This window comes from Juglans microcarpa x Juglans regia, chromosome 1S, assembly GCF_004785595.1.
Source record: "Juglans microcarpa x Juglans regia isolate MS1-56 chromosome 1S, Jm3101_v1.0, whole genome shotgun sequence".
Lineage (NCBI taxonomy): Eukaryota > Viridiplantae > Streptophyta > Magnoliopsida > Fagales > Juglandaceae > Juglans > Juglans microcarpa x Juglans regia.
Window position 1 is genome coordinate 23,937,371 of NC_054595.1, and position 11,375 is coordinate 23,948,745.

At 34.4% G+C, this 11,375-nt stretch overlaps 2 protein-coding genes across 2 annotated transcripts; one reads left to right on the forward strand and one right to left on the reverse strand.

Moving 5' to 3' along the window:
* Window positions 1–2,721: 2,721 nt before the first annotated feature.
* Window positions 2,722–5,733, forward strand: LOC121245928. Its single transcript, XM_041143847.1, has 4 exons — window positions 2,722–2,829; window positions 3,769–3,943; window positions 4,686–4,786; window positions 5,184–5,733. Exons 2-4 carry the CDS (start codon window positions 3,846–3,848, stop codon window positions 5,660–5,662), a joined length of 678 nt encoding a protein of 225 aa, XP_040999781.1. The 5' UTR covers window positions 2,722–2,829; window positions 3,769–3,845; the 3' UTR covers window positions 5,663–5,733.
* Window positions 5,734–5,866: 133 nt separating this feature from the next.
* On the reverse strand, window positions 5,867–9,568 carry LOC121245925 (vacuolar-processing enzyme-like). Its single transcript, XM_041143844.1, has 10 exons — window positions 9,425–9,568; window positions 9,141–9,313; window positions 8,616–8,780; window positions 8,330–8,486; window positions 7,702–7,787; window positions 7,217–7,416; window positions 7,068–7,116; window positions 6,517–6,726; window positions 6,202–6,408; window positions 5,867–6,116 (listed from the first exon to the last, which is right to left on the reverse strand). Exons 2-10 carry the CDS (start codon window positions 9,288–9,290, stop codon window positions 5,967–5,969), a joined length of 1,374 nt encoding a protein of 457 aa, XP_040999778.1. The 5' UTR covers window positions 9,291–9,313; window positions 9,425–9,568; the 3' UTR covers window positions 5,867–5,966.
* Between the last annotated feature and the right edge of the window lie 1,807 nt (window positions 9,569–11,375).

The following is an 11,375-nucleotide window of genomic DNA, read 5'->3' on the forward strand; positions in this document are numbered from 1 at the left end:
TACATAATATCGAAAATCTTAAACAGAAGGAACAAGAAAAGGACCCCAAATATATGAAAAAATTAAATCTAGAATATTAGATGATCGAGATGGCGACAAATAAAATGGCAACTTATGACTCTTGGCTTGTTGATAGGAGTCACAAATTGAGGGCACCTTATTTTTGGAGACGGGAAGCTGATGGGAGAACAAAATATGTTTGACCATACGAATGTAGGGATGAGCAAGTCTGCAAATGCTAGGTGTCAAGCGATGCTCACTTCCCAACAAAGGCAGTCTTCAATGGTGAAGAAAAGCGGGGTGAAAAGTGGTAGAGGTCATCCTTAATCGGCCTATGGAGGAGGATGTTTTCCGTATTGAGATCCTTGACACAAAAAATGGGGATGAAACTCAAAAAATACATGATTATCACAAGTGAATTTACTGACAGAAACTAAATTCTTTTGAATAGAGGGAACATGCAAGAGTTGCTTTAAAAATATAGATTTAAAAGGAGAGTGGAATTTAGAAACACTAGTATGTAGGATTGGCAAACCTACTCCATTGCCCACTCGAATTTGATTAGAACCGGTATACTCAACATTCGTAGGTTTCTTTCTTGTGAAAGTCTCCAAAAGTAAAATATCATAACTGTACACATCACCTCTTCTAGAAACCCTTCCTTCTAATCCATACGCTGCACATAAGAAAATGATTGACAACTTGTCCGACATTACTGTCAAAAACAACGAAATATAAATTTGCATGAAAAACTACCTGGACTCGTGGTACTCTGTGTTATGGAATCCACTCCACTTAAGAGCTTTGTCATACCAAAATCAGACACATGATCTTCATCCGGTAGTATGTTGCTCGGCTTCAAATCACAATGGGTAATAGGTGTTGAAAGACCATATGATGAAGATAATTCAATACTGATGCGGCGTCTATTAATTCTACTGGGAGTCAACATCATGACTTGCAAACAATGTTTTGCAACGAAGACAAATTTAATCGAAAATGGTGGCTGTGGCCAGGTAAATGCACCTGAAAGTGGATTATTGTTGAGATGAAGTACTCGCAGTGAAGTTGTGTTGAAAATGGTGGTGGGAAAAGGACCTCTAGCTAAAACGGTTATTGTACAGAAACAAGCTTTGAAGATTTGACAAAGACCCTAACCATGGCGGGATCTGTCCCTCCAAGTTGTTGGATCCAAACCTGATCGACTTCAACTGACGCAAACGAGCCAACTCATTCGACAGGGAGCCATTAAAGTTGTTGTTGCGAGCGTGTAGGAAGACAAGGAATGAGAGGTTACTTAGGTGTGGAGGGATGGCGCCCATAAGATTCATGAAAGATAACCCCAAAGTCGTGACTCTAAGGTGGCGAGCACTGCAAGTAACGCCACACAAAAAAAGTACGTTTGAAATGATGATTTTTCTCAAATATATTTTTTTAGATAATACAGAATGTAATTTAAATTTTAAAAAATACTATTAACAGATGAAAATATCCATACAATTATCAAATAATTACAACTTTCATGTTTTTAATGATATGGTCATAATCTTTAAAAATTACAAATAATCATAATTTTTATATCAAAAATCACTTTTTTAATTTATTTTCAAACAAACGTAACTTGCTTGAAAGTGGTTTAAACATATACTTACCAAATAATAAATAATTTTTTAATAGCATAATTTATTACTTAAGTTATAAGTTATAAGTTCTAAAGCAATAAATCTTAAAATTATAAGTTATATTTCTCATCATAATTCCAAACTTATGCTAATAAAATGATCATTCGGGAGTTTTTTCTAGGCTTTTTAGTCAATTTCCGGTTCACCGTGGGCCTTTTAGTCCAATGACACTATCTCTCTCTAAGTGTCTATTTGGCGTTACTTTTTAATCTCAAATAAGTTAAAAAATACATTTGAGGATACTTTTCCAGATAATACGAACGTAATTCGAATTTTAAAAAAATTATCAATGGACAAAAATATTCATACAACTTTTAAATAATTATAATTTTTAATCTTTCAATAATATGATCATAATCTTTAAAAAATGAAATAATTGTCATTTCTACTTCGAAAAGTACTTTTTTAACTTGTTTTCAAACAAATGTAATATGTTTGAAAATATTTTAAATATATGGTTACTAAACAGTAAATAAATTTTAAAAAATCAAATAATTGTCATTTCTACTTTGAAAAATACTTTTTTAATTTGTTTCCAAACAAATATAACATGTTTGAAAATATTTTAAAAATATGTTTACCAAACATATATTTTACTTAAGGCATAAGTTATAAGCCCTAAATGTATAAGGTATATCTTCCACTGCAATCTCCAACATGCACCAAGTGCTGTTTGAAATTGTAATTGTATATATAACTTTTTATAATAATGCTGAACTGTACTAAATAACTCTATTATTAATTACGATTGTTTTTTAAAAATCATTATCCACAGGAGCTTTTTAACAAAAGTTTTTAATTTGGTTCTTTTTAAAAATTAAATCTATATCTTTTTTTTATTAAGTGTTTAAAGTACATTTTATAAATTTATCAAACATAATTTTTTATTTTTTATTTTTTAAAAAAAGCTATTTAAAATTCTTTTTGAGATTTAGATGGAATTCTCGTAACCCAATTAGTATGGAAAAAAGATCGAGTTATGGAGGCCCAAGTTGAGCACCGGGCCCATTCCCAGTATTCCCAGTTTCCCACCCTCGTCTTTTTCTTCGTAATTATATACCCGACCGTTGAAACCGTTTCCTCTCTCTGATACTCAAAAGAGTGCGCAAACACCGAAAACTTGTTGGCTTCTATAGAAAGAATCAAGGTTAGCGAATAGGTTTCTGGGAAACTCTGCCTTGTCATTTTGTTGATTTTCTACTATTGATTGTAGGGTTCGTTTTTGTATAAATGGATTCTTCTTCTGTTTTTTTTTTTTTTTTTTTTTAAATAGTCGTTTCCATTTCAAACTATTCTATAGGAACAAGAAGTCAATGTGTTTGAAAGTGTACAATAATTAAGCTAAAATGATGGATCCGATGTTGAAGTTCTGAAATTCTTTGATTACGCTGTTGAATAATGAAAAACGTCTTCAAAGTAATATACAAATGCATCATTATATAAGGTTTGGCTGTGAACTTTTGGGTTGCAATATGTTGCCCTTCATTCCCTTTTTTGTTCTTCTTTGAGCATGACCTCTTTGTCCATATTATTTTTCAAAATTCTCATATATAGCCTAATTTTGACGGTGCATCATGACTACTTACTTCAGAAAATGTTTATTTTCATTCAGATTTGAACTTTGCATTCTGGCAGTTCATGTGCTGTTGGAAAATATTGCATATTGTATACACTAGGTTTTGAACATTTGATACATCGGGAATATTGGGTGCCATCTATAATCTTAGAGTAATGCTACCTACAGTCACGGAGTACGCAAACGCCGTGTAGGCGCTTTGAAAAAGAGTGGGGTTCACTGTTAAATTTTTTTTTTTCATGTGAGTCCTGTATTTATTCACTTTTTTCAAAGTGACTGCATGACGCTTGCACACTCACGACTACAACTATCATTTATCATAATCTTATTATTTTCAAAATGGTTTTTGCTATATATCAGCCACTATTTAACCTCACACCTGACACTTGACAGTTTTTTTTTTTTTTTTATAGTGTGTGGGGTGGTGAATAGTGGCTGATGAGAATAATAATTCTTTTCGGAAAATTCTCATTTTGTATCTAATTTTTTTTCCCAATGTTATTTCGTCAGTGCAACTGCATGCTATGGAGCTAGTATCGATTAATATGAACTTTTGCATGAGACCGTGACCTTGGATTTATCTCACCATGGGGGGTGTCATCAGTAAAGCTGCAAATGGCATTGGAGGTGTTCTGGGAAATGCTTTCTTAACTCCAATTAGGACTATCTTCGGTGGTTCATGCGAGTGAGAATACTTCCTTTCTTATTATCTTTCGTGGTTTGCATCTGTCCCCTTAGTTGGGTCGGGGTCTGCCACACTTAATGGACAAATCTGTAAAGTTGACAGACGTTTCTAAGATTTCGAGTTTAATTTAAATTTCATTTTATTTGAACTTGTTTTTGTCGTTTTTTTTTCTTGCTAGCCACAGTTGATTATCTGTGTACTATATAATTTTTAGGTTGATAGCAGTGACTGCACAGGTTTTTATTGGGGATTTTGTATCTGATTATTATGACCTACCCGATCGATTTCAAGTGCTACACAGACAGGCATCTTATGGCCTAGCAAGAATCTAAAAAGAACTCAGTGCCACAAATCTATAGGAATTTGTGTGTTAGCTGAAGAAATACTCCAGACTTATTGTCAGGAATCACATTAAGTATACTAATGTGAGAATTTTAATGTCAAAGGATAGTTTTTGTTTGGTCCTGTCTCTGAAAAGCAGGGTTTGAATGAATATTGAACTCCAAGCCATCTTAGTCCACAAGCAACTAGTCGATTTATAACAGGAAAAAATTGTCCATTTTCATTTTAAGCAAATGATTCTGAGTTGCTCTAAATGCAGTTAAGATGCATGAACTTAAACTTTATAAACCTTAGATGGGTTCCATTTCAGTCATGGTGCAATTTCATCAAGAATGCTTATTCACAGCCATGGATGTATTAAGTTTCATTTCTGTTTTGACTTGATCTGGTTGATCTGCAGGGGTGTTTGTTCAGGACCTTGGGATGTGGTATGTTTCATTGAGCATTTGTGTGTCTCCAATCTGGTGAAACTGTTGATGATCTTGGTCCTTTGCTATATAAGTAATTCTTCTTTCCTTGGTTTTCTTGATGGTTTTAACCTTCGTTTTTTCTCCACTAGCTTCACAGGATTAGGCTTGGAAACATAACATTATCTGATGGCCTTTAGAGTCCTTTTCTTTTCTACCATTGTGTACATTTCCACCACTTTACCTGGTTCTGGTTCTGTAATTTTACCTAGGGCTGATCTTTTGATCAGAGCTTTAGGCTTGCCAATTGTTTCCCAAAAAATTGGCATGTTACTGCGTTTTGGTCATAAAGGCGTCATATTCTTCGTCAAGTTCTTGATATAAAAATCACAAAATAAAATTTACTGCTTTGCTGCTAAATTTTAAAGTATTGTTTATTTGTTGAAGAAAAGGAAATGGCTGATTTCATTTATATTTTTCTCTGTTTTCAGTGTTACTGTTCTTCTACTTGCTGTTAAAGGTGGGGATCTGCCAATGCATTGCAAGAAGCCTTTGTAAGATGTGTTGGGCAGCATGTGAGACATATTGGTTTGCTTTAGAAGACATTACGTGTTTATTGTGGCACAAGTTAAAGAACGCCAAGAGGATAAATCGCCGCCGCCGCCACCGCCGACACCATTTCCAAGATGTTGAACTAGGTTCCAGTTCAAGTTATCGTGAAAGTGATTTTTCAGACAATTATCGTCATTTAAATGTCAAACGAAAGCGAAAAAAGGATCAGTTTGGGAGCTCTCTCTACCCTCCAAGTAGGCATAGTAGCCACAGTCACCATCACCATCATACTAAGGATATATCCATTCATGTTAAGGGTGGGTCTCGACGATTAAGGAGCTCGAGACAATTCCAATTGAGTAAGGTAAGAAATGCTCAAAGAGAGGCTCGGATTTTTAAGAAGAGGAGGCTTAGATGACCTTATCATGATTAGACATATTATTTTGGCATTATCACTAGCTTAGGTGAATGTCTCTTTAGCTGCAAATTATCTGTGGAAGCCCTTAATTTAGATTTTTGGGCTGATTTATCAAGGATATCATCTCTTTTATGCTACAATTTCCTAATCTTTTAGCACTTTGAATTCAAAGGTCACATGCCAAATCTATTTTACACCCACAGCTGCATCCATTCCATTAACTTATTTAATATTAAGGGATATGCATTGCAAGTTAAGTTCATGCATAGATGGCTCATCCATTTCTTATGATCTGAAAGAAACTCTAAGCAGGGGGTGGCACAGAACAAGTTTGAATCGATGCCAAAAGTACTTGCTCCAAGGTAACCCCAAAATTGCACATGTTGGCAAAAACTCGCGTGTATTTCTTCCCATAATTTGATAATGATCCGCAATATTTCTCATAGGTTCTTACCTGCATGAAAAAAGAAAAATAGTGAAAGATTCCACATTAATTTATGCAGAGCCTCAAAACCAGAACAAAAGTAGGACTGACTTACAATCATCTTCAAACAATCCCAGTCATCCACAAGAGGTTGCCCAATTGGCCGAACAGATTCCAACACCATTGAGCTATTACCATCTGAAAACAAAAGCTTCCCAATTTGATTTATAGTGTAGTCCACATGTTTTCTGTGGGTAATTTCATCAAACAGTAGCTTTTGAGCTTCAAGCTTCTGATGAGAGCCCGCGGGTGCTTTATGGTACTGATCAAAAAATACAAAAACAAGATTTCTCCAATATCATATATATAAAAAGAAGAAGAAATCATCAGAAACATAAATGATTTAAAGACAAGATCATGATGATCATACCCTGTACCAGAAATGAAGAAGATCTGCATCACGTTGGCTAACAACCCGCAAAGTTGGTGGTGAAGAGGCATATTCAGCAAAAGTATAGTTATCGTTTGCAGGATTTGTACCAATGTATGAGAAGAGGGGATCATTACTAAGTCCTGCACTTCCATATTGCATTACATGAGAACTATATCCTACATTTTCTGATGCTGTTCTCCTCCGAACCTGCAATGGCAATATTGTTATATTATAGAGTTTTGTTACGTACAATCATTTTTACGTACTTTTTGTACACTTCATTGATGTGATTGGTCAAAATATTTATTTTATATTAAAAAAAAAGTGACGCAGCCAATCACATTAATAGAATATATAAAAAATATACAAAAATAACTGCACATAAAATTTTTGTTATTATGTTTTTGAAAATGCGTGCACTCTCAACACGCGCGCGAACTCACGTGACAAAATTTGATCTATAAGAAAAATATATAACAATACTTTGACATGATCATCTTAACTAGTAGCTAGGCATGAAACCCTTTATTTATTAATTTGAAAATTACCACTTGATATTGCTGACCCAAAGTTTCCTTGCGCAAATCATGTTTGTCACTGCGCAAATTAATCAATACCAATTAATGATAATTACCATAACAGCCCTGCCATAAAAAATGCTGATCAAATTTATCATCATGTGCATGTACGTACGTACCAATCCTCCATCCAAGAAATGCTATACAAGTCTCCCAAACAGGTGTCATATTCTCGAGGAGGACTAGGATGTTCACCAGGACAATATGTTCCCCAGCTATTTTCGACTGCATTTGCTGCTGTAGTTGCATATATGTTTATATCTTTTGGAAGAAGGCCCTCGAAAATACTCCCGGACTCACAAGCTTCGAGGTAAAATACCTTTATTTCTCATATCATGTATATGGATCGAAAACATTAATTAATTAATTATTTCCACCCAGAAAAAAAAAAAGATTATTAGTATAATTAATTAATTGATGTACGTAACCTATAAATTAATTATACTAATAAAATATTAATTAATTATTAGTATAATTAATTAATAGGCTATGAAACATGAAACATGAAATATAAGGATAAAAGAATAAAATCACATATTTTTAAGTAGTGTATAAAAATATAGAACTTCTGTATAGTATGACTCTATATATATATATATATTACCAAGCTTTTGTATGTTTTTGCAGCATGCTTCTTCTTCAAAACATCGATAAGATCTTTGGCATAAACATTACTTCCAGTAGGCATCCCTAACACAAGTACAAGATGATGATGATCATTACTCATGGCATGCTAAAGTATTTATTTCAGTCATTATTATATAAATGAAAATTCATTACTTTTTTTTCTCTTACATGATTTTATTTTAAAACCGGATCAAACTAATCAAATAAAGAATTGCTACAAATAAAAAAAGATTATACAAAGTAAACTCACATACTGATGTGGCTTCGTATAATTCATTAGATTTACTTTATAATAAAAGTAACTTTACAATTTAACATACCATATGATCAAATCATATCAGTTCGTATGTTTACTTTTGTGTAATCTATTTGTGGCTAAAGTATTTTCTAATTAAATATTAAAAGAGAAGTATTATTCATTATTTTGATTTTTTTTTTATCAAATCGTTAATTTATGAAAGTCACTTAAAATGATTATTACTTATATATTTCAGTCGTTGGTACTACGAATATGATCGAAGATTAAAAATACTAGTATTGCTTTAATAAAAAGATTTTATATAATTTATCCAGAAAAAAAGGAAGAAATTAGTGAAATTACTAACCGAGTACCCCAGGACTGCCATGGTCGCTAAAATATATGAAAATAGTGTCATTTGGTTCGCTATCCACAACCTTACCACTACCTCCAGAAACAGCACTTTTGTTTCCAAGAATTACAGCATAAAAGTTATGCGCATTAGCATCAAGTCCTGTATAATCCTACAAGATCATCAACAAGCCATGCATGCAGCAGCAAATTAATTACTTAGGTCCAATATATTTGAAATGGCAGGCAGGCAGGCATGCATGCTGATCATCGATGGAAGAAAACTACGGTACTAGTTATACCTTGGGGACTCCTTCATAAACGTCATCGCCATTTGGTTTGTTGATGATGACACCAGGCCTCGGGTTGTTCGAGTGGAATGCAATGTCGTCGTACATGAAAACCACGATATTTTCATCGCTTAACCCTCCTTTCTTCAGTACCTGGTATGCATGGCATACATCGGCCTGCACAGCCAAAATCACCAAACAGCTTCAAATGAATTGATGATCATCATTTTGCAGAATTTTTTTTGGTTTTAGAAATCAGATTACAGAAAAATAATGAAACCAGAGGAGAAAAAATAGGGGAGAACTTCAACCAACAATTCTTTGATTGATTCTATTGTTCTACCGTTTACAATTCACCAAAATACATCTTATATGCCATATTGAGAATAACAACAATTAATAACATATTGTTCCAAAGCAGAGTAATAAACCAGATGACTGATAATATCAGAAAACGAAATATAGCTTGTATAGAAAACTGCATCACTCTTCGATAATTTTACTTACGTACGAAGGTATATATATATATATACATACCTGATGTCTGTAATTTTCATAACCACGTGAACCGGCGACTAGAACCGCCCATCTCTTCCCGCTGATCATCATATCAGCGGTGTTATTGCCACAAACCAGACATGAAAGTGTGAGAAATACAAACGCTAATGCTCCATAACCAGGATTCATCGTCGTTGTTGTGGTTCAGATCACTGGCCCACGTAGAAATTAAACACAAAGAAATTATAAAGAGGGGATGAATGAATTAGCATGAAGAAGATATATCTGAATAATGATGATCAGAGACATGCACTAGTACTTACAAAAGCACTTCCACAAAACTTAGAAATTTGCTGCTGCAACAGTACTGCTGCCTAATGATTGAAGCAGAGTACTCTTAATAAAACGTACTGCGCGCAATGAGAAATAAAAGGAAGGCTATTAATAGAACGTGAGAGCTAAAGAAATAAAAGGAAGGTTATTAATAGAAAATGAGAGCTAAACATGAGAGCCAGCAAGCAGACGGCAACCCACAGACAGAGAACATTAGAGCTAAACATGGACGGTTTAGATTCAATCTTCGATATGGGCGAGAAAGAGAGATCAAGTAGTAGGCCGAGGCATGCATGGGACGTACGTTCTATATGAACACAATCCTTTTTTCATTTATGTGAATTAACTTTGCAACAGAGAAACGGAAACTTCAAACCTTATCACCAATCAAATCATGAAACTTGACCTGTTTGTCCTGACTACATTGATTAATGACCACGTACATGACGAGTCTCACGATGCTGTTTCATGAGTTTTGTCTTTTTACACGAGGGCAGTCATGTTCAGCCTCGTTTTTTTTCTTTTTTCCTCCAACAGTTAAGCATTGGATAGATAAATAAAACGGTTACGAAGATATAAAATACAGTAGGATGAGAATTTCCGACAATTTTTTCAAAACAAACAAAAACGCACAAAAAATAAAAAATAAAAAAATATGGTAAGTCAAAAGCTTAACTCTGTTTCATTATGCAGTTAGGAGACGAAATAATTTATTGAAAATTGAATAAAATATTATTATAATATAAATTTTTAATATAATTTTATTTTAGTATTTAAAAAAATTAAATTATTTATTATATTTTTATGTAAAAGTTTAAAAAAATTGTAATGATTAGGCCTGTGCAAGAAGCCAGATGGGCCGCTCAACCCGCACGACCCGACTGGGCCCACTCAACAAAAGTCGAGTTCATCTGGTTAAAACTTAAAAACGGGTTTATAAAGTCGGATCCGTCGAATCCGTCGAAATCGATTTTGGACAGCCTCACCTAGGTCAAGCTCAACAATCTGTAGGTGGCCAAGGATGTGGGCAAGGCTTTTAGGCTTCTCTCGGGCAGAGCATGGTACTGCAAGAGGTTGGACATGTCGGTGAATTTGAGAAGATCGGCAGGGGTTTTGGCCAAGAGGAGATTCTGATTGGTTGAGAGGGTCTAGTTTTGGACGGGGATTCGAAGCTGGGATTGGATTAGGGTTTTGAGTTGGGACCTCAGATCTGCCAACTCTCAACTCTCACACACTTCATTATTCGTGGTTCAAGCAAGCCATCAAAATTTGTGGTTTTGGAGGATGAACTTGGGAATAAGAAAGAGATGACAGTGCTGAAGAATCTCTACAAAAAAGCAGAATGAAAATTTTCCCTCTCCCACGTTTTCCCTCTAGCCAAACACTATTAACTTTAATGACTGTCACTTAAGCAAAATGAATTCTCAATGTTTATGTAGTTTTTGTCCAAGAATCTTTATTAGGAAAATTTAATGATTAGGGTGTTGTTGCTCCCTGCCTTCCTGTGTTTACCTTCCATGTCGATGGGCTTTTCCCTACTGAGTATATGTGGCTTTTATTTCTCAAATTATAGGTATTATTGAGAAACTTTCCTTATGGATACTGAGTTAACAAATTGATACTAAGCCTCTGCAAGAAGCCCAATGGGAATATCAAACCCTAGCTTTAATCCCTCTGCCGATGAAAAAGAAATATGGAGTATTTTCAGTTTTTTTTTTTTTTAAGTCTATCAGTCAGGTCGTCATACGTGTTCGACCCGCTTTTATTTAGGTAGGGTCGGTTCGGGTCGAGTTGGCGCCTTGGATGGGACTGCTTGGGTCGGATCGGATACAGACTCAGTACTTTGGCCTCGGGTTGCAGGCCTAGTAATGATTATATGAGATGAGATGAGATAAGATAATTTAATTTTGTGTAGCCAAACTGCCCTAAGTGTATGTTTGG

What these genes read in the sequence shown, in the direction of transcription:
- LOC121245928 (XM_041143847.1), top strand. Translation starts at nt 3,846, where the DNA reads ATGGGGGGTGTCATCAGTAAAGCTGCAAATGGCATTGGAGGTGTTCTG. An exon ending in ATCTTCGGTGGTTCATGCGA is followed by an intron (nt 3,944 to 4,685) that starts GTGAGAATACTT and finishes GTTGATCTGCAG; the next exon opens with GGGTGTTTGTTCAGGACCTT. An exon ending in CTTGGTCCTTTGCTATATAA is followed by an intron (nt 4,787 to 5,183) that starts GTAATTCTTCTT and finishes CTCTGTTTTCAG; the next exon opens with TGTTACTGTTCTTCTACTTG.
- LOC121245925 (XM_041143844.1), bottom strand. Translation starts at nt 9,290, where the DNA reads ATGAATCCTGGTTATGGAGCATTAGCGTTTGTATTTCTCACACTTTCA. An exon ending in TGGGTCAGCAATATCAAGTG is followed by an intron (nt 6,727 to 7,067) that starts GTAATTTTCAAA and finishes TTGCCATTGCAG; the next exon opens with GTTCGGAGGAGAACAGCATC. An exon ending in GGGATTGTTTGAAGATGATT is followed by an intron (nt 6,117 to 6,201) that starts GTAAGTCAGTCC and finishes TTTTTCATGCAG; the next exon opens with GTAAGAACCTATGAGAAATA.